At 47.5% G+C, this 26,748-nt stretch overlaps 1 protein-coding gene across 1 annotated transcript; it reads right to left on the reverse strand.

Moving 5' to 3' along the window:
• On the reverse strand, positions 1-26,748 carry LCMT1 (leucine carboxyl methyltransferase 1). The gene is given in 12 exon segments (XM_043561384.1): positions 1-213; positions 2,374-2,471; positions 4,433-4,524; positions 5,831-5,932; positions 9,989-10,109; positions 13,879-13,981; positions 15,103-15,164; positions 17,471-17,547; positions 22,792-22,913; positions 25,364-25,455; positions 26,594-26,602; positions 26,675-26,748. Coding segments are annotated over 12 exon segments (975 nt in total). The 3' UTR covers positions 1-190.

Genomic DNA, 26,748 nt, shown 5'->3' on the forward strand with positions numbered 1-26,748 from the left:
GCAATTGGCAACAGAGATTTATTTAAACGGTAAGCCAACGGGCACAGCAGGTGGTGCGACAGCCCTGGGAAGTGAGGTCTGTCAGGGTGTGGGACGAGCCCAGGGCTGGCCACCGCCCAGGAAACGTGGCCAGTCCACTCTGGGAAGGTTGGTGGCAGCAGCTCCCAGCTCGGCCTGGGCTTCCAATAGATTAGTAAGTGATTTCCTTCAAACCTGAGGAGGGGAAACACACAATACTGTTAGCAGACTCACACTGTAGGGCAGAGAAAGCAGGCAGCGGCAGGAGAACGAGGCCCTGCTGGACCCCATGCCCCTGGCGACCGGCTCGGGGGCACGGGCCACACGCCTCATCGTGGCAGCTCTGGTCTCTGGCATGGTTCGAGATCAGCCGCGAGGAAAGAAGAGACTGGACAAGGCTGTGTGTGCAGGGGTGACGAGGGGATTAAGAGAGCACGGTCACAGCTCACGGGCTCTCTGCAGGTAACGCCCCAAGTCTACCCTTTCAGTAATGAACTCTGAGCAAGTGCAGACACAGGGTGGTTCTTCACCTCACACATACAGCACCCGTGTCACAAAGCTGCCCCTGACACAGAGGTGTTCGGTGTATTAAAAAACTTTATAAAAACTAGAATCAGGGGCCCCTGGGTGGCAGTCGGTTGGTCGTCCGACTTCAGCTCAGGTCATGATCTCACCGCTTATGAGTTCCAGCCCTGCATCAGGCTCTGTGCTGACAGCTCAGAGCCTGGAGCCTGCTTCGGATTCTGTGTCTGCCTCTCTCTGTCCCCTCCCCCCTGCAAGTCGCACACCGTGTCTCTCTCTCAAATATAAATAAACATTTAAAAAATTATAAAAAATGAAAACTAGAATCGGCTTCGCAGTATTCCGGACAAACTACGTTTCCAAAAGTGTGGGAAAGTTGAGTCAATCTGGACATAGTAGCCTCAGGACAGAATTTTTATAAAGCTGTTAAAATGATCCTCAGTGCAAGTTTTTCACAGCAAGGGGAGATGGCTGTCATAATACTGAATGGAGAAGATCAGGACTCCAAGTTGCACAGCACAGGAAGTCAGTTCTGCTAAAAAGAGTGCGGTAGCTAGAAAAAGAGTGGAAGGAAAGAGCTACTAGGGTTATCTCTGAGCGACAGGCACGCAGGCAATTTTCCTCTTCTTTTAGAAGCTTGTCCTCTTACATTTTAGAAGCTTCCAAAGCCTACAAAGAATCACGTTGTTTCTAAAATTGGGGGGGGGAGGAGGATGACAGTATAAAACCCCACTCATAAATCATTTTAAATAAAAAGACACATTTAAAAGGATTTTTTGGGCTGAACTGCTCGGCAAATTTATAAACTACTGGAATGATAAGCCCCAGGGAGAAGACTGACAGCTACATATCAACATGGGATTTTCGCACAGGAGAAAAGTTCTGCCCTCGCTCCGTCAAGTTCTGTGTTTCGTGTGGGCTCCCTGCCTCAGGCTGTATGTCATCGGACCGGCTGCAGGATGACCTCTGCAGGAAGTCTGAAGGGCGGCTACTCCAATCAAGGCCAAAACTGGGATCTAACATGGTCTCCACGAGGCTCTGAGGGATGACCCCCCCAGAAGAAGCGAGACCAACATGGGCCCCTTGTAAATGAGGAACTGGGTCAAGACTGAGAAAACAAGAAACACAGAGACGAGGATCCACGCTCCCTCCACAGCCTTCTTCTGCCAGGCTAGAGGACTTCACCTTAATCATAGGAGGTAAGAGGTGGGGCGCCTAGTGGCTCAGTCAGTTAAGTGTCTGACCTCGGCTTGGGTCACGATCTTATGGTTCATGGGGTCAAGCCCCACGTCAGGCTTTGTGCCAACAGCTCTCAGCCTGGAGCCTGCTTCAGATTCTGTGTCTCCCTCTCTCTCTCCCCTTCCCTGCTCACACACTCTCTCTCTCTCAAAAATAAACATAAAAAAGAGGCAAGAGGGAGAAATTCGACCCGCAGCTGCATGGGTTTGCTGGAGACACAGATGAGGACATATCCTCATCTGTGTCTAGGTTATGTCTAGCAAACCTGGTTATAAGGTGATTAACAAGACAAACAGTGGTTACTTTTATTAAGATTACTGCTTTCGACTCTCAAGGTCTTTTCCCTTCCAACTGAGGAAATGCCACGAGACTGCTAAAGCGTCGTAGGTTTGTTAGTGTGGTCCACATGACTTATTTGAACAATTCACCTGGTTTCTGTGCTATGAAAACACGGAGGAGGGAACAGCTAGTTTTCTCCATAGGCTCATGAACACACACATACGATACTCCAGTTTTTCCAGGGATGTCTTATATTCTTTGGAGAGAAAAAGGTCCCCATTTCTAGGTCCAATCAACAGATGTAAAACCACGTACCTAGTTCACTTCCTCCTTTGCTTGCCCAACAAAGGCAGTAATGTTTCATGAGCTGTTCAAGCAGCTCCATTTCATCCAGGAATTCAAGTGACTCTATTCTGGGGAGAGAATAAAAAACAGAGTATGAATTTATGCAAATGAAAATGAACATGATGACCGAAAGTTTAGGGATATGGAAAGATGTTCATATTTATACTAAGAGGAAAGAAGGATATGAAATAGTGCATATGGTATGGTTCCATTTTACTTTTGTTGTACAAAAATATACCATAAGCAAAGTCAAAAGACAAATGAGAAACTAGAAAAAAATATTAGTATACAAATGACAAAGGGTAGATTTCCTTGCCATGTAAAGAGCTGGTACACGTCATGAGAAAACCTGTTTTAATTTTTTTTTAAATAAAAAAAAATTTTTTTTGTTTTTTTTAAAAGAGAGGAGTGTGAGAGTAGGGAGAGGGACAAAGAGAAAGGGAGACACAGAATGCAAAGCAGGCTCCAGGCTCTGAGCTGTCAGCACAGAGCCTGACGCAGGGCTCAAACTCACGGACTGCAAGATCATGACCTGAGCCAAAGTCGGATGCCCAACCGACTGAGCCACCCAGGCGCCCTCCTTTTTTTTTTTAAGTAGGCCCCTCACCCAATGTGGGGCTGGAACTCACGACCCTGAGATCAAGAGTCAGTTGCATGTTCTACCGACTGAGCCAGCTAGGTGCCCCCTCCCCACCCCGCATTTAAAATGTACACCCTTTCACTCAGCAGTTCTACCTTTAAGAGTTTATCCTATATGTACAAAGATGTACGTTCCAGAATATTGACTGCAGCCTCACAGCTGCATCATAGCTGTAACCGAGGAGAGCTGGGTTCAAGAGGTTAGGGCGCACTCACACAAGTGGAGGATATGCAGCTATCTGAAAGAACGCGATGGGTCTGTGTGCACCGACCTGGAACAGTCTCTACGGCTCACCGTGGAATTCGAAAAGCAAACTGTAGAGTACATAACGTGCAGAGTGCGCTGCTATCTAAGTAAAGAGCAAGTGGGGGACATATGTGCTTCCACATGCATAGCTCACTTCTGGAAGACACAGGCAAGGGCACTTGTCTCTTGAGAGAAGGTGGTAGACTTGTGGTGAGGGGAGCAGAATGGAAGGGTTGGTCTTTGTACTCCACACTGTCATCTTCTGTTTTGTTTTATCATGTGCTTGTATGATTTTTTTCAAAAGAGCATTTAAATAGAAGCTTTAAAATATATACACAAAGAGGCGCCTGGGTGGCTCGGTCGGTTAAGCATCCGTCCGGCTCTTGATTTTGGCTCAGGTCACGACCTCACAGTTCATGGCTTCAAGGCCCTCACCTCGGGCTCTGCACTGACATCATAGAGCCGGCTTGGGATTCTCTCCCTCCCTCCCTCTCTCGCTGCCCCTTCCCCACTTGCGCGCTCTCTCTTAAAATAAAAATAAGTTCAAAGAAAAAATCTGCAAGCAGACTTTTCCCCCTCAGAAGCCCTTGGGCAATGTCATCTCCCTCCTCCAAAACACAGGGATTGTGCAGAATTGCCACCGCACAGGGTGCTCTGGGAGTGCGACAGGTGTGACTTCTCGTTTTGACCAAAATAACCTGCTTTGGCACAAACCCTATCTCCATTAGTGGCTAATGAGTTCCTCTCAAGGTGCTATGGTTTAGCCTGTGTTAGCAGACTAACATGGTTCAAAATATATCTAGTGAGGGTTGGAGGTTTGAGGTTTGTTTTTGTGTTTACATTAAAGACAGTTATGGGGGTGCCTGGGTGACGCAGTCGGTTAAGCGTCCGACTTCAGCCAGGTCACGATCTCGCGGTCCGTGAGTTCGAGCCCCGCGTCGGGCTCTGGGCTGATGGCTCGGAGCCTGGAGCCTGATTTCGATTCTGTGTCTCCCTCTCTCTCTGCCCCTCCCTCATTCATGCTCTATCTCTGTCTCAAAAATAAATAAACGTTAAAAAAAAAAAAAAGAAAAAAAAAATTAAAGTTATGTCTTTAATCAATCAAAATTGTTCGCCGTGAAACTAACTCTCACCAATCCGCACCTGGTCACTTCAGCTTGAGGCAATCTGCTGTAGACTTCCATCATGTTGACGGCTGATGCTGTTTCCCACCCATTTGACAGGAGCCGTTCTTTCTAGAATGTACAGTGGAGAGAAAAGGGAAGGCATAAGGCACCGTTGTACAAATCCAAGGCACTCTTGGAGCACATGAGAATTTCTCTTAGATGACTCCTTTTTCAAAAGCCCATCCCGGCCCCCATCTTTCTTCTTTTTCTTTCCCAATTTTCTACACCAAACATGCATTGTTGTCATGGGAGAGAAGTCACTAATGTATATTTAAAGAGAAATAAAGGAAGGAACTTCTCCGTGAGCAAGAGTGTTTGAATGCGTTCGAGGGGTAATGTGACATATCTCACCTATTTAATAGGGGCAGGGCTGGGTGGTGTCTCTTCAGCAAAAAAAAATAAAAGAAAAAGAAAAAAAGAAAAAGAAAAAACCAAACAAACTAAAAAACAATAAATAAAAGATATTTAAAGTCTCTATTACAGATTCTTTTTTTTTTTTCAACGTTTATTTATTTTTGGGACAGAGAGAGACAGAGCATGAACGGGGGAGGGGCAGAGAGAGAGGGAGACACAGAATCGGAAACAGGCTCCAGGCTCCGAGCCATCAGCCCAGAGCCTGATGCGGGGCTCAAACTCCCGGACCGCGAGATCGTGACCTGGCTGAAGTCGGACGCTTAACCGACTGCGCCACCCAGGCGCCCCTCTATTACAGATTCTAAGAAATGTAAGGGACGTGTCAAGTACAAAGTTTGGACCGTGTTTGGATCCTGTTTCAAACACACCACCTATAGAATTTTTTTCTTTTTTTTTTTTTAAACAACTGGGGAAACCCAAACACAAACTGTGGAGTGGGTGCTATGGAGGAGTTTCGGCTGATGTGTGAGGTACGATAATGATGTTACCATTATCCCGGGGTGGGGGAAGAAAATGCTTACTGGTAGGAGATTCACATGGAAGTATTTATGGGGGTAATGCTATACTCTCTGAATGTGCCTTAAAATATTCCAATGACAACACCGACAAAAAATGGGGATAAATAAAACAATATTGAAAAATGTGAATCACCGAAGTTGGCTGATGGGACATGGTTTTCGTTCTACTGTTCCCTCTACTTTCATGTTGCTTGAAAATATGCATACTGAAAACTTGGAATAATAGGGTATGGGAAATGTGAATGTGTATTTTCCAAACCAAGATGGCGGCCCAGGTCTTGGACTTCTTCAGCGTGACGCACCAGTGGCCCACGTGGAACCCCAGCTGCCTGTTCAGGTGGGCACTCGACAGGGCTTCTCGCATTCTCTGATCTGAGAAGGGAGTGTGCCCTTCCCTGGGGGGGTTAAGAGTACCAAAGGATGTCCCCGCCCTGCTCTCCGACCTGTGACTCTAACGACTTGCAGGTCTCCACTCCCGCCAGGTCACACTGTCGCCTCCGCAGGTTTTCGATCATGATCTGTCCGAACCGGTCGTCCGTGTTCACCTGGGAAGGGAAAGAGGAGGCTGGGCAATGCCAGAAGGGCTTCTCAAATACGCAAAATCAGACAACAGTATTCTGTTTCTGAGCCTTCAAGGCCGATGTTTGCTAATAGCCAGTGCAGTCAACGGAGTCGGGTGCAGGCACGGCACGCAGGGCCGACGAGAGCGTCGTCTGCTGCCGCCCCCTGCGTGGCAACCGGGGCGGTTTGCGCTCGGCCTGGGAGCGCACAGGTAGACTCCCACAGGTAGACTCCCACGTGCACGCCAGGTGCAAGAGGGTTTACTCCGCAGCATGATGTGTAACGGGCCCTATGACGGAAAGGACTCACATGCCCATCCGCTGGGGTTAAAGCAGCTGTGGCATGGTCGTTTAATGAAATATTGCACTGCCATGAAAACAGCAAGAGGACATCCAAGTAGAGGTAGGTACAGATGTAGACACACATACAGACACAGATACAGATGTGGAAAGATTCTCAGATAACAGACTCTCGAAAAGTACAGTACAGAGGGATGTGCATAACATGCTCCTGTCTGCCCTTAAGAAAAAAAAATCTCTAGCTACATTTACATACGCACAGAATAATTCTGGAATCTGGCAGTGTTGCTTCCCAGGTTGGAGGACTCACTAAGGTCCGGGGTAGAAGAGAGACTTACCTTTCCCTGCATACCCTTTTGTACTATTTGATTTTTTTTGAAGTTTTGCATGTGGTGTTATCTAATGAGAAACCATTTAAAACCCCCTTCTTACAATGTTTATTCTTTTTTGAGAGAGACAGAGCATGAACGAGGGGAGGGGCAGAGAGTGAGGGAACCACAGAATCCGAAGCAGGCTCCAGGCTCCAGGCTCTGAGCTGTGAGCACAGAGCTCGACGTGGGGCTCGAACTCATGAGCCGTGAGATCATGACCTGAGCCAAAACCAGATGCTTAGCTGACTGAGCCACCCATGTGCCCCCCATTTACCACTTCAAAAAAACCATTAACGTATCTATACGCACAAATGTCACAAAACGTACGTAATACACTGCGCACTATTATTACTTTGTCCCAACACGTCAACAGTTTACTATACGAAATGATTCCCAGAGCTCCTGTGACAACGGTGGCAGGCAAGAAGCAGCATCACTCTCTCTCGGTGGACGTGTGAGGCTTATGTGGCACGGATGGTCACACTGGGTGCCTGTGAGCACGTGCTCCGTCGTCTTCCTGCCTGGGTCTGAATCCTGGCCTGAAACTTACCAGCCGTGAGGCCGTGCGGCCGTGGGCAGCAAGCTGTCCAATCCCTCTGTGCTTCGGTCCCCTCACCGGCCACACCCGCCACACCCCGGTTACTGTGACAAGTCGGTTAATACAGGTCACACTCATGGAAGGTGCCTGCTATATAGCAAGCAACTTCTAACAAGTTCGCTACCCTTATTATATCAGTACTGAAATCTGCATCACTCAGGGCGCCTCGGTCGGTAAGCGACCGACTCTTGATTTTTGGCTCAGGTCATGATCTCACAGTTTGTGGGTTTGAGCCCCGCACTGGGCTCTGTGCTGACAGCATGGAACCTGCTTGGGATTCTGTCTGTCTCTCTCTACCCCTCCCCTGCTCGCTATCTCTCTAAAAAATAAATAAATATATTAAAAAAAAAACAAATTTCATCATTCATGTGATTTTTGTCATTTTAAAATACTGATTAGAAATCATGGAAGGCATGTGAGCAATTAGTACACCTGAGGAGGCTGATGGTTTGCATTTGTTAGGAAATTGCTGAATTAAGTTAAAACGGACACATCCCCAGGCTTGCTCCCAAATGACTGGGTCCGTGGTCAAGATTCACTTCATCCACCATTGCTATATGATGTTGAATAAGAGAATGCACGAATGAAACAAGGTGAACAGAGCAGGGTGAACACCCACAATGTGTGAAAACAAAGCAGAATTCAGGGGCACCTACGTGGCTCAGTCGGTTAAGCGGCCGACTTCGGCTCAGGTCACGATCTCACGGTTCGTGAGTTTGAGCCCCGCGTCGGGCTCTGTGCTGACGGTTCAGAGCCTGGAGCCTGTTTCAGATCCTGTGTCTCCCTCTCCCTCTATCCCTGCCCTGCTCGCGCCCTCTCTCTCTCTCTCTCTCTCTCAAAAATAAACAAACGCTAAAAAAAATAAGATAAGTTTAAAAAAGAAAGCAAGCAGAATTCATTTTCCCCAGTCCTGGTATCCTGCAAGCAAAGACAGATTCCCAGGACTTTCAGAAGCCAGATGAGGCCAGCTACCACTATGTCCACTCACCAGGACTGAAGACTGAGTCTGAGGAATGCCCCCAGTTACACAGAGGGAAGGAAGAACACTCCACCGAGAACCACCTCGACGGGAATGTGGCCTGGAGCATGAAGGGGTGAGAAAGTCAACCAAGGTCTAGCCTTAGATCTGTCCATAATTATGTGACACGGGGCAAAGCCTTTACTGCTCTCATCCGTAATGGAATTTAAAAATAAAATGAGATGAAAAAAATAAAATCAATAAAGTGAAAATGAAATAAGCAATAAAATTAGTGCCATGTATTCAGTCACGTGCCCCCTGCTACACATCATCTCATGAACTCCCATAATAGTCCAGAGAAGTTATCCCTTTAGAAACAAAGACCTGGCGGGGGCACCAGGGTGGTTCAGTTCCTGGAGCGTCCATCCAACCCTTATTTCGGCTCAAGTCATGATCTCACAGTTCGTGGGATCAAGCCCCACGTCAGGCTCTAGGCTGCCAGCACAGAGCCTGCTTGGGATTCTCTCCACCCACCCCCACCCCCACCCCCACTCCGCTCCTTCCCTGCTCATGCTCTCTCTCAAAATAAGTAGTGAACTTTAAAAACATAAATCAAAAACAAAAACAACGGGGCGCCTGGGTGGCGCAGTCGGTTAAGCGTCCGACTTCAGCCAGGTCACGATCTCGCGGTCCGTGAGTTCGAGCCCCATGTCAGGCTCTGGGCTGATGGCTCTGGGCTGATGGCTCAGAGCCTGGAGCCTGTTTCCGATTCTGTGTCTCCCTCTCTCTCTGCCCCTCCCCTGTTCATGCTCTGCCTCTCTCTGTCCCAAAAATAAATAAAAAAAAAAAAAACGTTGAAAAAAAAAAAAAAAAAAAAAAAAAAACAAAAACAAGGACCTGGGGCTCAGAAAGATCCAAATCACAGCTAATACCTGCTCAGCAGCTGGGCAATCCTGAAAATGCTCTTGTACAAATTAACTCACTTACTCCTCACTACACCCTGTTAACGTCGGGACTGTTATTATTTTCATTTTCCTGATAAAGAGACGGCACGGAGAGGTTATGAAACTTGTCCAGGTCACACAGCTAGGCAATCTACCTCCAGAGCATGGATTCCCAACCACCCTACAATTCTGCCTAAGGGCACCCAGCCAATCATAAGAGCCAGGGCCAGGACTCGGACCCACGCTGAATAATTCCAAAGCTCTAAAACAGAACCCTTCCACCAGATCAGAGGAGAAAAACAGGCAATCAGCGGGCCAAACTCGGGGATCTTACAAATTAGGAATTTTACATTAAAATTCTACACTGTAGCTTCTCCTGAAAAATTGGGGGTTCTCAACTCCAGGCTCCCATGTCCACATGGGAACAACGAGGTGGCACTGAGCAGGGGTGAACTGTGGTTCACCACAGTCCCCAGCACTCCTGTCTGCCTTACACCTGGCCAACTTCCTCCACTGCATCACCTGCCTGCCTCGGAAGGAATCAGGGTTCGCTACCCTGACACCCATATGTTAGCCAAAATTCCTTCCATTGCGATCTATGACTCTGTAATTAATACAACGGTAAAATGTGAACTTTACAAAGTTTTTGTAAAGGCCAAGAGAGAAGTTCCAAAAACCCTGGCTGCGAGTTTGCAGGAAGTTAAGAAATCAGGAACGCTGGGAATTGCTAGAATCGATTAAAAAGGAGATGTGTGTGTGGCCAGAGGCGGAAGGAAAAGAGTGAGTGGAAATTTATACTGAGGTTGCTCAGAGAAGGTTAGCCAGCACGCGAACGCATACAGCACGCAAAGGTCTTGAGCTTCCTTTTACCTGTTCGTAGTTTATGAACATAGCTGTCTCAAAACTGTTAGCTGCCCACTTGAGAAGGTCGGCCGACTGCTCCGGAGTCATGTAAACCAGCACGCGTTCCGTTATCAGCAGTGTTGGCAATCTTCAGAGAAGAAAAAAGGCACATAAGTATGTATTCATCAAATCGGGACTCTAACGGCAGCCACGGATAGTGCTGGCAGGGCAGGAAAACCCTGGGGTGCACGCCGCAGGAAGAGGAGAAGCCCCGAATAGCACGTCAACTATCAGGGCGGTAAGAGGTGGAGAGCCCCGTTGTGACCCAAAGTTTCAGACCGTAACAACCTGAGCACTGAGCAAGGTTTTGTCTGGCTTGCTCCAAATTCTCCCCCGGCATGCCCGCACATGGTGACAGGGTGGCCCTGCAGACCCCTTGCTCCGAGGTAGTCTAGTTCCCTTCCCCTGGAATCTGGGTTAGGCCTGTAACTTGCTGTGGCCAACACAACAGTAGCAAACACGACGCAAGCGGAAGCTGAAAATCACTTGCACGCTGGCCCTTGCCCTCTTGCTCGGAAGCCTGAACCAGTGTGGCAATGAACCCAAGCTGGCTTGCTATCGGAGGGGAGGCCCTGTGCGTGAGAATGAGGCATCCGCATAGGAGGGAACCCCAGGGGATCTCAGCTACAGGAGTGAACCCCAGGGGACCTCAGCGGCAGCCGGCTCCAGTGGAAGAACCACCCAGCTAAGCCCAGTCCAAATGGTCAACTCACACAATCCCGAGCAACTTGTGAACTGCTCTGAATTGTGAGTTGTTCGAGACCGCTGAGGCTGCAGAGATTTTGGTACACGTCAAAAGCTGACTGATAAAATGCAGAAATACTGCTGTCCCTTCAACAGAATCTAATTCTTCTTACACAGAGTTTTATCATCAAGAATTAAAAACAACACCAACCATCTTCAGCAAATGACACACTAGTATGCGGTCTGAGTTACCAGACCCGAAGTAACGAACAAATTACGAAAGAGGAAAAGCAATCAACTCCTACAGAAATCTCTAAAAGCTTTACATGTTGGAAGGGAACACAGGCAGCCCTAAATTATGTGAGCTCTGCTGATTTATTCCTGCTCCTTCTGACTCCTTTACTGGATCCTCCTCCTTCTCTGCCCCTTTACGCTGCTGTTCCTCATGGCTGGTTGCTAGTTTTCTCACAAAGCAAGTAGGTTATTTTGGCCTATTTTTATTGGCGGGGAATTTCAAAACAAGTAAATTGTCTGAACTGAAAATACCCAAGAAATTTGCTGGAAAGAACATCGTGTACGCTAGTGTCAGAATGTAACCCATGCAGTTAGACTCAGTGCCTGGACTCATGATCGCCAGAGAGAAAGGCTACCCACAAATGCTGCTGGCTTTGACCTGACAGTCCCAACTATCCACTGTTACTGTTTATCAGGATTTCCTTTTTTTTTTTTTTTCTTTTTTTGACAAGGAAATGTTGTATAACTCAAGTGACTTAAAAATATACACCCAGGGGTTCCTGGGTGGCTCAGTCGGTTAAGCATCCAACTTCAGCTCAAGTCATAATCTCACAGTCCATGGGTTCGAGCCCCACATCGGGCTCTGCTCACCGCTCAGAGCCTGGAGCCTGCTTCGGATTCCGTGTCTCCCTTTCTCTCTGCTCCTCCCCGGCTCGTGCTCGCACTCTCTCTCAAAAATAAATAAACACTAAAAGAAATTAAAAATATATATCCAGGTGCGCCTGGGTACCTCAGTCAGTTGAGCATCTGACTCTTGATTTCGGCTCAGGTCATGATCCCAGGGTTGTGGGATTGAGCCCTGTGTTGCGCTCCATGCTGAGCATGCAGCCTGCTTGGGATCTTATCTCTCTCTCTCGTTTCCTCTACCCCTCTCCCTGACTTGCACATGCTCTCTTTCTCTCTCTCTAAAATAAAAATATATGTATGTGTATACAAATACACACACACATATATATGTATATATCTACAAATGCTCTCTGGACCCAACTGGGTCATGGTACAAAGAATGAGAGAACTAAATCCAGAGGATAGACAATGAAGTCCAAGTTGCAGATGAAGTTGAAAATCAGAAAGAAAAACATTTAAAAGAAGCTTAAAGTAAGCAATTTTTTTTAACCTAAGTCTAAAACCCCAGATTATATCAGTAGAAATGATTAGAAAAAGTGAGTGAGTGGAAAAAGTTTCACAACCTGAATAGGTTGGTAATTAGAGAAAAACAGTTCCAAAAACATTTTTATTTATTTAAAAAATTATTTAAATGTTTGTTTATTTATTTATTTATTTATTTATTTTTTTTTTTTAAAGATTTTTTTTTCAAAGTTTATTTATTTTTGGGACAGAGAGAGACAAAGCATGAACAGGGGAGGGGCAGAGAGAGAGGGAGACACAGAATCGGAAACCGGCTCCAGGCTCTGAGCCATCAGCCCAGAGCCTGACGCGGGGCTCGAACTCACGGACCGCGAGATTGTGACCTGGCTGAAGTCGGACGCTTAACCGACTGCGCCACCCAGGTGCCCCTAAATGTTTATTTATTTTTGAGAGACAGAGCACAAGCAGGGGAGGGGCAGAGAGAGAGGGAGACACAGGATCTGAAGCAGGTTCCAGGCCTCCAGGCTCCAAGCTGTCAGCACAGAGCCTGACGTAGGGCTCAAACCCACAAAGCATGAGATCATAAACTGAGCTGAAGTCAGATGCTTAACTGACTGAGCTACCCAGGTGCCCCTCCAAAAACCTTTTTAATGCAAAAGGCACCGACTATTACATACGGTATTACCACATGGGGGGAAGCCAGGTGAAGAAGGCTACGTGGGAATTTCCTGTACAGTTTTTGTAACTTTTTTTACAAATTTTAATTATTTTAAAATGAAAAGGTAAACACATTTACAATATATTTTTAAGAGGCAGCCATCGCCAATATTAAAAACAGGATTAATACTTTTCAGAAGAGAAATCTAAGCGAAGCAAAAACAGCCCAGAGGAAAACACAGAGCACAAATGAACCCCAGAGAATTATGGATGTAATTCTAATACTTGTGATAGCCGCTGTTCCTTATGCATTTTGTAGATCTCCAGAAGTGAGGCAAACTTGCCTATCAAGAGCTCCCCTGATTAATTTTTTTAAAGTTTATTTACTTATTTTGAGAGAGACAGAGGGCAAACAGGGGAGGAGCAGAGAGAGAGGGAGGGAGAATCCCAGCAGGCTCTGTCAGCACAGAGCCCAACGTGGGGTCAATCTCATGAAGCATGAGATCACGACCTGAGCCGAAATCAGAAGTTGGATGCTTAACCAACTGAGCCACGCAGGCATCCCAAGAGCTCTCCTGATTTGTAAGTGATTATTTCCCTGGCTATGTAGCACATTTGCCCAAATGGTGTGTTTCTACGTTCGCAGCGGGTTGCTGCTGGTTACCACTGCAACTGTAATAATCTACAGATTATAGCTTATGCGCCAATTTCCGTTCAACTGCTTTCACACGCATACTTAATATAATCTCCAAGCTGTCAGCGCAAAGCCTGACAAGGGGCTCGATCTCCCCAACCGTGAGATCATGACCTGAGCGGAAATCAAGAGTTGGACGCTTAACCAACTGAGCCACCCAGGCGCCCTGCAGTTGTAGGTTTCTATACATATAATTATCTTCTCTCAAACTTTATGGTATTAGGCATCGGTATGTTATAAAAGCAATACACGTGATTCTGATGTGAAAACAGGAGAAACATTGCCTCTCAAAAACTTAGAAAACCTCCCTCATAGCCATGAAATGATAAACATTTCAGAATTAAAAACGGAACAAGGGTCTCATGCTGCACTTTCAGCTGACCTTATTTCCCATTCGCATGAAATCACAAACGCGTAAGAGGTTAAAACAAGATCTCACTGTGGATTCATGTTCCATTTCTTTAGCTTCTCTTCGAGTTCAGGTAAATCTCGGAGATCTGCTCCAATAATGGCATAGCTCTTTGAATCCAACAGGTGTCCATCTGGAAAGCCAAGAAGAGATTATCATTTCAACAGAAATTCATCCAGAGATGATCATTTCAATGGATTTTTTTTTTCAAAATTAAATTATTTTTTCTCCAATACAGAAATACATGTCCCACTGCAAAAAGGAAAAAAGAAAATCAAGAAGGAGGAGGGTGGAATGAACGAAAATCACATCTTCCAACTATTAATGTTTTGGTATAGAACATTCCAGTCTTTTTTTCTATACATACAATATAAACTCATACACACAACATAAGCACATTTTCTGTCACACAAATACATACACACACATCACACAGAAAAAAGAAAACAGGGCCAATTCTTCTTAAAACTGCGTTTCCTACTTAACAGTAGTGTTAAGTACGAGGGAAACAAAGAATGGGGGAGATATTAGTTTCTGTGGGAGTCTGTTCACTAGGAGCGTGACGAGGGCACTGTGCTGGTGTAGAGGCCTGTCTAGTTGCCTGACGTTTCTGTGTTGTCTGTGCCCACCATCTAAGGCCATCCTCTCTGAGCATGTTTTCTGACCTGAATTATTAATAAGCCCCTTGAACTTCTCTGTCAGACACACACTGAACACAATGGAACATTCTGGAAGAGTGTTTGTGATCTTAGTTTTAAAGGCTTAGAAGGGAGGAAAGAGTTGTTGGAAACACTCATACTGAAAACTTACGGGGAAAAACTGAGCCCCGGGGCCAAGGACCTAACGTAACAGGTGAAGCGGGTCAGGTACGAGACAACAGTGGTGGGGATGTGCATTCCCTCTCAGCGAAGCAGCCATGTAGGAGTCAGGGTCTGAGGCTGCCGGACTGGATTTTTCCAAGGAAAGATTTTCAGGAAAAAGCTCCTATATTTGAAATGTTTGCAACTCACTGAAATGTTTTTCAAAAGATTTAAGATTGGGACCTATGGACATCTAAGAGGGGCCATACAAAAAATTGTTTCAAGTTCCTTCACAGTAAATGTGATGCAGAAGTATACACCCTGTGACCTCATGTGCACACACGCGCAGACTCAGATGCGCAGGCTCACACACACACACACCATCTTTAAAAAGAAAGGGGAAGAAAAGCAGAGAGGTAGCCCATACTGTATTACTTAGGTTAAGGGTACTTGCCAATTTGCAGTGTGTCCTCTGAATGTAATTCTATAATGGGTTGTAATAAGAAAGGCTTGTGTCTATGGGAAGATGGGAAAGAGAGAGAAATGAGTCAAGTAGCTTAGTTAGTGAAAAAACGCAAACACCCACTACCGAAATGGCCAATAGGTACCGCTACTGCTCAAAGCAAGGGCGACTCCAGAGGGCCTGCTGCTTAATCACGTCTGACCCTAGGCACACACATGAAAAATTCAGTGGGTCAGCTGTCAGAGTAGGTCAGTAAGCGTTACACTCCGAACCTGACGTCAAGTCACAAACTGATCATGAAACACTCAAGATGTAGAAATCGCCAAAGATAGGCTAGCGATATGTTTCCAAACGTTCCAGTGTTTTCCAAGCCATCTCTCGTTTCCTGCTTCTGCTCACTCAATTAAAAATTTTAACCATTATTAATCACAGACAACTAAACAAACCGATTCCTACTCAGACCTGACGTTCAGTAACATTTATGTGATGACTCTGCTCTCCTCCAGAATGTGCAAAAAATTAGACAGCAGAGAGCCGATTTCAGTATCGCAACCACCATACACACATCTTTCACCCCAGAAACCTCCTCTAGGCTTAAGTGAGAGCCCACCTGCTCTTATTTGACTTGGTGTCCTAACAAGCTAGGTCGTATTCTGTGGCTGCACAGCGTCAGATGCCATAGCGCATCTCAAATGCACACTACGTGGGGCGCCTGGGTGGTCAGTCGGTTGAGCATCCAACTTCGTTTGGCTCAGGTCATGACCTCGCACACAGCTCGTGAGTTTGAGCCCTGCGTTGAGCTCTGTGCTGACAGCTCAGAGCCTGGAGCTTGCTTCGGATTCTGTGTCTCCCTGTCTCTGTGCCCCTCCCCAGCTTGCACTCTGTCTCCCTCTCTCAAAAATAAATAAATATTAAAAAAAAAATTTAGATAAAATGCACACTCTGTATAATATAATCTTGAATTTGGAAAAGGGGGAAAACTTGTTTCCATAGGATAAGTTAGAAAAAAAACTTGGAAACTATTTCTAGCTTGTGGGAATTACACATCTTTAAAGGACAAGGTGAAAGTTTTAATGTTCACTAAAAACTTTTTTAAATGTCACAATTAAGATTTTGTTTAAATGACTAATTTAAAAAGAAGGGGAAGGGGCGCCTGGGTGGCTCAGTCGGTTAAGCGGCCGACTTCGGCTCAGGTCATGATCTCGCGGTCCGTGAGTTCAAGCCCCGCGTCGGGCTCTGTGCTGACAGCTCAAAGCCTGGACCTGTTTCAGATTCTGTGTCTCCCTCTTTCTCTGACCTTCCCCTGTTCATGCTCTCTCTCTCTCTGTGTCTCAAAAATAAATAAACGTTAAAAAAAAAATTTTTTTTTAAATAAAAAGAAGGGGAAGAAGTATACGTTAAAAACCACTGAGAAAATCTGACCTTGGGCTTGAGGTCAGGGTTTAAATTTCAGCTCTACCCCTTTGTCAACAGGTAACCTTATGGAAATTAGCTTAACTTCTTTGGGCTTTGGTTTCCTCAACTGCTAATAAAAGCATGTCATTCCTGAGTCGGCTCTGAGGGCTCAATGAGATCATCTGAGTGAAGCATTTCACATGGTGCTCCAAAAGCTCTCAGCAAAGATTCACAAACTCGTCATCTATAACTGCAGAATTCTTAAAACATGGACTCAGGGTGGCCCCCATACTATCTCATATGTAGTAAATGGCCAATTTGGCCTCCCATTATTCATTCAAACGCTATTTACTACACATCTGCTCTGAGCCAGGCCCCTTTCTATGCTCTGGAGATACAGAAGTAGCCGGAGCACACATAAAAATTCAGATTATCGGAGCGCCTGGTTGGCTCACTCGGTTAAGTGTCCAACTTTGGCTCAGGTCATGATCTCACGGTTCATGAGTTCGAGCCCCACATCAGACTCTGTGCTGACAGCTTGGAGCCTGGGCCCTGCTTTGGATTCTGTCTCTCTCTCTCTCTCTCTCTGTCTCTCTCTCTCTCTCTCTCTCTCTGCCTCTCTCTGCCTCTCCCCCACTCATACTCTGTCTCCCCCTCTCTCTCTCTCAAAAATAAATAAAACATTAAAACATTTTTTTAAATTTCAGATTAAAATTAAACCACTATAGGTCATTTCTATTAAGTGTTCAGAGAATTACGTTAACGGACAGAAGAGTTGCAAGGGAGGGGACATTTCATTTTGAAGACAGTTTGGAATGGGGATCTTGGGGCCAGAAGGAAAGTGGGAAGGGGGTGAAAGAGAAGAGTCCCCTAAAATGAGGTGTCTGGCGTTCAGACCGGCCACCTCCTGAACGCTGCCCCTGAATCCTACCGGGCTCTCTCCTGTGGTCAAAGCCATACTCACTTGATGCTGTGCAGCTTTCTCGTGACTCTCATGGGAAAGTCCACTTCAAAATATTTACTTGGGAGAAGATCTCAATCCTGAGGAAAAACACGCAGTAAGCTTTAGAGTTATGTTTTCACTCCTACATTTACTGACCACCTTCATGTACCGAGCGAGTACTAGGCCCCGAAGAGCATCAGGGCACTTAAGGGTTTGACATCCAGGAACGATATGGGCAGAGATGTATTTTCCAGATGACTGTGGTCTCCGCGTGGGGAACGGATGGAAGACAGGAGTCAGGGGTTCACAGCTGTCCAGGGAAGAAGTCACGGGGAGCCTGAACTGGGGGAGCAGTGCCTGGGATGGAGGTGGGGGTATGTGGAGGCGCTGGGGGAGTAGGACCTGACAGAATTTTCCAAAAAGCAGATCGAGATGAATCAGAGAGGGTCAGGACACCAATGCTGACCAGCATTTGAGGGATATAATGGAATAAAACAGCAAAAATCCCGAAGCATCGCACACAGTGGGGATGAGTACTGTTTTGTGACACGTTTACTTTTTTCTGTGAGGGGAGGATACAGCGGGTGGTAAAGGGCAGGTGCTCTGGAGCAGGGGACGGGGGTTCGAATCCCAGCTCCACCGCCTGTCTGCTGCGAGGCCCCAAAGTCACTCCACTCCCTGGGCCAAGTTTCCCTCCTCTGCGAAGCAGAGACAGGGACAGCACCTCACGGGGTTGTGAGGAGTAATGAGGAAATAAGGACACACAAGGGACACTCAGAACAGGGCCTGCCTTAGTAAGTGCCACGTGTGTGCCTTTATCATTGACTGTCACGGGGACAGGGCGCCGAGGTGGCTCCGTCGGTTAAGTGTCTGACATTGGCTCAGGTCATGATCTCACGGCTCGTGAGTTTGAGCCCCACGTAGGGGCCAGGGCCCGCTTTGGATCTTCTGTCCCCTTCTCTCTCTGCCCTTCCCCCACAGGTTCTCTCTCTCAAGTTAAATAAATAAACTTAAAAACCTTATTGACAAGGGTACTTAGAATTAGGTCTTGGCCTGGGGTGTACATTTATCTTTACTGAGGGCTGCAGTAAAAAAGCGTGGCAGACGCGCGCGCGCGCACACACACACACACACACACACACACACACACGACCCTGCTCCCCCTTCTGCATCCCCGGCCTGGTCTCCGCTTGGCCCCCTGGCCATGCTAGCACATTCTCTGTCACGTCCAACCAATCCCTCAGCCCCGATGCGTATTCACGAACGCATTCTCTCCTCCTCAGCTCGCCAACTGCACACACTGTAAGGACACCGCTGTCTGGACTCTCAGCGACACCCTGCGTGTTGCCTGCAGCAGCTCCCGATGCCCCTGAGGCTTGGGGAAAGAAACAAGGCGCTCCACAACCTGGTGACCTGCCCGGCGCCCCCCCAAAGCGCTCTTCTAACGCCTCCGTATCCACCTGTACTTACATTCCACAAGTACAGAGCCGCTTACTTAAAGTGGAAAGAAAGACCAAGAAAAAGACAATGGTTGGTGCCCAGAACCCGGTGGTGGGCCTCACAGGTGTGGGCCGGGATTAAGGAAGAGCTGGGGTGAGGATGACACCCCTCTTTCTGACTTGAGCAACTGCGCAGAACACCATTTACGTGCACAGTAACGAGCGATGGACAGCAGGGACAGAGAGGGAGCCGGCCCCCCAAGACAGCATGATGGCGGGGGGGGGGGGGGCTGCAATCACCAGCAAGCATTTTCCAGTAGGAGGTGACCTTAAGGGCAAGTGTCAGAACTGTGAGAGCCAGCTACCCCTCAGCCCTTGGAAAATCTCAGGGGATCTGGTCTGGGGGACAAAGGGGGAGGGAGGAAGGGGGAGACAGGAAGACAGAGACAAAGACAGTCTCCTGACCCATCAGAAGAGACACGCTCACCGATCTCAACCGTTCTCTCTCGGTGCTGCCGCGCTCCCCTGCCCGTGTGTAGGGCAGGGCCGGGTAAAAAGCTGTCCGAAGATATTTGGAGGAAACGTTTAGAGCATACCAGAAGATGACTTTTGCTAGGAAATTCCAGAACACCCTCTAAGGATTTCGCTCACACGATATGAAGTTAAGGACACGCTAAAATTCGAGAGGCCTGGAGAACAAAAGCAAATGAAGGACAGCATACGATCCTATAGCTCGTCTAGGACTTCTGACTTTCTAAACAGCTTGCCCACTCATCAGCTACTTGCCCTCTTAAGAATGCCGATTAAGGGGTCACCATGGAGGGAAAGCTTCCAAAAGGCACACCTGGAGCTTTTAAGGAACAGACATCTTCTTTCTTGCCTTTGGGAAAGGGGCAACAAATGGCTGTGGGACATGAGGCTTCAACTTTGTATTCTGGCATTCCCTGAGCCCTTCCGACACTCCACTCGCCAGTAGCTCGCACGTCACAGGAGGCATGGAAGGCAACCAGGACCGTGGATAGCTACCGGAGGGCAGCCGGGGACAACCGTGACGAAGAGTATCCCGTAGGCTCAAAGGAGATCCAACGTGGCCGACCGCTGCACAGGCTGCCATATTGAGACTGACCCCCTGCGTCCTTGATCCTCTGGCCGTGTGGAAATAGGATTCAAGAGACACCAAGAAGCTGAGGTCCCTTAAAGGGTGTCACTCACCCTTTATTCTTTGTCTGGGGTTGTCCTGGCTTTCCTGCACCCTACTCTCACCCGCTGCTTGAAGGTGGGAGCCTTCAACTTGTCCCAATGGTCTTGGGGCCTGACGTCATACAGAACGAGCTCACGCACAGCGGCAGCCAAAAGCCTGTGACCCACAGCCAAGCCTCTGCTGGTGCAGCCAGGGGACCCTCCCAGGTGGAAGGTGCCCGAGACAACAAGACTAGCCGACGAGATTTCCCCTCCTCTTTTACAGAAGCACACAGAGCTCAAAAACAGGGATCAGCGAACGTGCTGTCAACAGCCATACTCTAGCCTTTGCAGGCCAGACGGTCTCTGCTGTGACTTCTCCACTCTGCCGCCGTAGGGCTAAAGCAGCCGTAGGGAAGATGGAAGGAACTGGGAGTTGGCTGTGTCGCAGTAAAACTTTATTTACCAACATAGGTGGCAGCCTAAGTTTGGCCCGTTCAGCTCCTGCTCCAAAGAACAAACAAGCATCATTTTTCTAAAAAGAAACTCAGATTTTTTTAAAACCCTTTCGACTAATGTCATTATCAAACAAAACGAAAAAACTCCACCAAATTTTTCAGAGCCTGCACTATTCTCCTTCCTCGCTCCTCACAGATAACCTTTTTCTTGGAAGGGCCACATGAGCTCCAGTGTACCTTGCTCAGAAATAAAAATCTCAGATTTAGTAATGATTAACCCACCTACACGGCGGGGGGAGAAACCAAACCACGGGACCACGTTGAAAAGGGTGTCAAGCCCAAAGGAGGAGTTTCTCCCGTGGCTTCTGTTCACACTGCACACATTCTGCCACTGCATTCTCTTCCAGTTCCTTCCACCACACCGTGGTCTCTGAGGCCCAGAGGCACCGCCGACCTATAGCAAAGAGCCCCCCCCACCCCCCGAGCAGCCGCAGGGCTCTCTGGAGAGAACAAGGAGGGAATCTGGACGTGGACGAACTGCAGTCCGTCGTTTGTTCCATGCTCCAGTGCCACTGGCTGTCCGACCTGGGGACGGCACAAGCTCTCGGAGCCCGCCTTGTCCCATCTGGGTAACCCCCCCCCCCACCTGCAGAGCTCTCATGTTCATTCCCGAGGTCATGGATGTGCACGCACTTCAGAAACGTTAGCTATCTTATCCTGAATGAAGAATGCAGAGGCAACCGGTTAACACTAAGGCTGTGCTGAGGCCACTGATTTCTCGCCTCAGTGAGAGAGAGGCTGGGGGCACCGATGACCAAAGACCTCATCGGGTGAGCTGATGAGGGACAAAATACACAGGTCGCATTAGGCCCACACACTCTAGTTTATCTTGGTGTACTTCTGCAAGAATCTGGGGAAATGCACGTACCCACGACTGCCACATGACCGACCTGACAGAAGAACCAAGAGAGATCTGTACAAACCTACAAAAAAGAAAACGCAATCAGTGAGATCGTTGTAGAGAAAAGGTTTGGTGCTACAATTCCAGCCCGGAATCAAAGACCAGGCCTGTGGTCCTGATTCTGCCACTGACTGGACCCATTTCCTCTTCTGTGAGGGAGTGTAATGATACCTGCCCTTGAACCCTAACGAAGGAGGTGAGGGACCAAATCAGAGAATGGAGGGGCACCTGGATGGCTCAGGCAGTTGGGCTCTGACTCTGGATTTCGGCTTGGGTCACGGTCTCGTGCTCCGTGGGATAGGCCCCGCATCTAAGCCCCACTTAGGATTCTCTCTCTCTCTCTCTCTCTCTCTCTCTCTCCAAATGAATAAATAAACTTAAAAGGGCTTTGTGTCATGCTACCATCACCCAGCCTTGCAAATCTCCAAGCTATACTGAAGACACCGTCACGACGACAGTGAAGTCTTTTGTTGTCGTCAAAACGGCAAATGCACGGGCCCCTGGTCTCAGCTACTCCACTGGCAGGGCTCTTGCACACACGCAGAGAATGTATACAAGGATTCTGATCAAAAGCCCTGTTTGTTTTTTTTTTGTTTTGTTTTGTTTTGTTTTTGTTTTTTGTTTTTTTTTTTTAATTTTTTTTTCAACGTTTATTTATTTTTCGGACAGAGAGAGACAGAGCATGAATGGGGGAGGGGCAGAGAGAGAGAGGGAGACACAGAATCGGAAACAGGCTCCAGGCTCCGAGCCATCAGCCCAGAGCCTGACGCGGGGCTCGAACTCACGGACCGTGAGATCGTGACCTGGCTGAAGTCGGACGCTTAACCGACTGCGCCACCCAGGTGCCCCAATCAAAAGCCCTGTTTGTAACAGCAGGAGCTCAGAAGCAAGGCACATATCTAGGGCCCTGGTGACATCACGTACGTGGCTGACAGTGGTGGCACAGCAGGTGCAAGCAGATGGGGACAGGGACGCGAGACAGGCAGTCACCGCATTCCTTTTGAATAGATTTCTAGCATTTAAAAAAATGTTTATTGACTTATTTGGAGAGAGAGATGGGGGAAGGGCAGAGAGAGAGGGAGAGTGAGAGAGTGAGAGAATCCCAAGCAGCCTCTGTGCCGTCAGCACAGAGCCCAACGCGGGGCCTGAACCCACAAACCGAGAGATCGTGACCTGAACCGCAGTCAAGGGTCGGGTGCTCAACCGACAGAGTCACCAAGGCGCCCCTGACATTTTTGAACCCGGTGGGAACCTTCACAAAAGTAAACAATTGGGGAAACAAGGGGGCGGTATTTTTTAATTTACCTTGAGTCTCCAGAAGCTGGTATCCATCCCAGCCCCAAGATTTAGAATCTGACAGGGACATTCTGTCTTCCGTAGAAATGCCTTTATAAGCTGACTGACGCCATGGACGCGAGCAACGTATCCTGAGAGAGAGACAGAGACAAGCCATGACTCGGTGATGATGGAAATAAGCCTTGCCAAAGTTCACCACACCAGGAGGACAAAACACAACCCTTCTGCCCTTCTTCAGGGGTAGCGGTTTAGGTTATCCATAGACCTTAGGGGAGAAGTAACGACTTTAAAATTCTCTTCCTTTTTTTTTTTTTAAAGCCATTTGAACCAAAAGAAGCACAATCTATCTAATGGTTGGATCAACTACCTTAAGGAAAACGCAAGGCCCCCTAATTCCACATATGAAAGAAAACTATTTTACATCAAACCATGGGATCTAAATGTCCCTCTTAGAAATGTGTATTTTCCTGGCTAAGTGAAAGCTACTCAGAATTCGGCTGAAACTCAAAATTGGGAGACCGTCTGGAAAGTATTCTGGGGTCAGGAAATGGGGCAGATAAATGTCAAAGCAAAGACAGCCATATTTCTTACCGTGCTCCCTTCGTGTCCATCCTGTGCGGGTTAGAGCCTCGATGTTTGTAAAACATCACAGGCGGGGTTGGGCGGGGGGCGGTGCACAGGCAAATGGTGCCTAATAAACTGACTTGTGAAGCTCTGGCGTGGGAAGCTGGAACCGAGGAGACAAGAAATAAAAGAGGGTGAAAGGAAGATAAAATTGATCTGTGTTCTAAAGCCCTTCTGCTTACAGTATTACTATTTTAAGAACAAAATGTGAGTGGCATTTAGACACTTACTGCAATTTGACATAGGGATTTCATGTCTATGGATTCTACTAGTAAATAATTTGAGCTTGTCTTTTTACATGTCTCTTTTGGGGCGCCTGGGTGGCTCAGTCGGTTAAGCGTTCGACTTCGACTCAGGTCATGATCTCACAGGCTGTGAGTTCGAGCCCCCTGTCGGGCTCTGTGCTGACAGCTCAGAGCATGAAGCCTGTTTCAGATTCTGTGTCTCCCTCTCTCTCTGACCCTCCCCTGTTCATGCTCTGTCTCTCTCTCTGTCTCAAAAATAAGTAAACGTTACATGTCTCTTCCATTTTACTTTTCTAGTAAATCCTTTTTACCGTGGGTTACAGAGTATCACCCACAACGGACTGGACATTGGAAAAATTTTAAAAATGCTCCCCACACGCTGTTTGGGAAGCACTCTCCTACTATGGGGCCCTAGTCTAGCGATGCCAACCCAGGGAGAGGAAGAAGGAAGGCCGGAGGGCTGACCTGCTGCCCAGGGCCCCCAGCACCCAGGGCACCATGGTGGGGCCCTGCCTCTGCAGCATTTGTTAGGAAAGTGTCCTCAAGAGTGTGGGAGGGAGGCTTAAGGCCTCTTAGCCAGGCCTCGTCCAATCTTACTGATGCCTAGTTTCACCCTCAGCTCAAAGTAAGTACCATGTCCTTATTCTCAGGAAGCACCACTTTAAAATTTCTTCGCATTTCTCATTGAAACTACCCATAGGATCCGTCTTTAGGGCCAAGATGCCCTGCACCCACAAGAACTATGGTCATTTGGCCAATTTCTCAATCTGGCTGAGACTAAGTCACCCTCCTGTCTCAAATCCTTTCACTGCCTTGATAGAAATGACTTGTACAGCCTAACAGTGTCACTATCACTTTAACAAGGCCAAAAAAAGTCATTCCTTCCATGAACAGACAGTTCACAGTAAAAGACATATAAATGGCTCTTCAACATATAAAAATGATCTTGGGGCACCTGGGTGGCTCAGTGGGCTAAGCAAGTGTCCGAATCCTGATTTCAGCTCAGGTCATGATCTCACGGTTCAAGGGTTTGAGCCCCACATCGGGCTCTGTGCTGACAGCATGGAGCCTGCTTGAGATTCTCTCTCTCATTCTCTCTCTCTCTCATTCTCTCTCTCTCTCTCTCTGCCCCTCCCTGCTTGCAAGCAAGTGAACTCTCACTCTCTCGCCTGCTCTCAAAATAAACATTTAAAAAATATATTAAAAAAATAATCATAATGATCTTCAACTTCACCCCAAAATAAGAGGAATCTAAAATAAAATTACTGTAAGACACCATGTTTCATGGATCAGATTAACCCAGATGAAAAGTTTCATAATGCACTGTGTTGGTGAGGATGTTGGGAAGTAAGCACTTTCATATACTACCGGAGAGAAGGAACACTGGAACTCTCATGTTAAGAACGAATCCCTCTGTTACACTGCTGGCTTTGCAATGGAGAAGGGGCCATCTTCCATGGAATGTAGGTGGTTTCTAGAAGGTAGACAAGAAAAGGAAATAGACTCTCCCCTATGGCCTCCAAAAGAAACGGCCCTGATGACACTTTGATGTTAGCCTAGTGAGACCCATGTTTGACTTCTGACCTTCAGAACTGTAAGATAATAAATTTGTATTGTGTAAAAAAAAAAAAAAAAAAAAAAAAGAATGAATCCCTAAAACCCCAGGCCTCTCAGCTGATGAGGGAATAGTGAGAAGGGAGGGGGTCACTTGCCTCTGTTAATTTCGGGGGCCTTCCTCTCCTTAGACAGTCTTACCAAATGCTGGATGTAAGGGTCATGCCAGTAGCCAATGCTCACTGCAAACCTGGAAGGGATAAAAAGGAGGCAGGTGAGTAGACGTCAGTGGATTCAGGTTCTCGGGAACCAGGTCAAGGAGGAAAACCATCTACTTCACAAGGCCAACACACTCCCATTTAGCACTCCGTTACACATGTAAACAGACTCAGCCATCCGCCGAGGTGCTCACTTACACTCCTCTCACCCTTCCCACGGCGGCCATGTGTCACCTCTCTTTATTCTGACTGCTAATTCCTCTCCCAGGACCCTGGAGAGCATATAACCTCACCTCGTCCCTCACCCAGAAGACGTGCAACCGTTTATTCACTCGGCAAACTCGCTGGCCAGAACTATTCAGACAACCCTACTCAACCAGAAGTTCTGGGTCCACAGGAAAGATCTAGAATTGTTTTGTCAAACTCGATAATGACTCCCTAAGTATTTCCCCCGGCTCTGTCATTTCACGTCCCTTAAGGAGTAAAAGGGAAAACCAGGAACAAACAAACAGAACAGCTACAACCTAGAAAATGCCATTGTAGCTTACCCTCTCTGGCATGCACTACAACCTGGAAAATGCTACAGTAACCTAACCTCTCCCCAGGCCACACGCAGGGAATCAAAGCTCTAGTGTTCTAAGCCAGGGATCTGAAACCCCAATGACCACTTAAGGTCTTCTGGCAACCGTGAGTGGAACCAGCCTTAGGACAAGGACACGTAATGGGAGAAACCTGGATCCTTAAGGCCGAGCCCCTGTGGGCCTGCACCCCGCTCTACCTCTCCACAGACATTTTGAGAGTTTCCAAATGTCTTTATCGCTTAAACCAAACGGAGTCAGGCTTCTGTTACCTGCTACACCCTGAAGCATCCTAAGCGATATCCTGAGTGTATGAGCTCATTTCCAGTGTTTCTTGATGAACAAGCGGAGAGGGGAAGGGGTGAGTGACTGTTACCCAGCTAGAGTCTGAGCTCCCAGAGGCAGATATGATATCTTCTCTTTACGTCCACTGACAAGGCTTACCGCTGCCTTGACTGTGGTCGGTGCTAATCCTGTACAAACCTATCCCCCCCAGTCTCTCTCATGTCCACGTTCACACATCCGCGCATACACACACACACACACACACACACACACACACACACACACACACACATAAGGAAGCACATACTTTTGGCTTCTCGAGGCAGCAAGTCAGCACGGAAATGCACAAAGTACTCATTAAGGGACACGATTCGCTACGGGCCCAGACTGTCCAAGTTTTCCAAGGGTGAACAGGCTCAGCTGTCTAAAACGGTGCTTTTCAAACGATGAATTATGACCCAT

The sequence above is a fragment of the Prionailurus bengalensis genome, chromosome E3, assembly GCF_016509475.1.
Source record: "Prionailurus bengalensis isolate Pbe53 chromosome E3, Fcat_Pben_1.1_paternal_pri, whole genome shotgun sequence".
In the NCBI taxonomy this organism is placed as follows: Eukaryota; Metazoa; Chordata; class Mammalia; order Carnivora; family Felidae; genus Prionailurus; species Prionailurus bengalensis.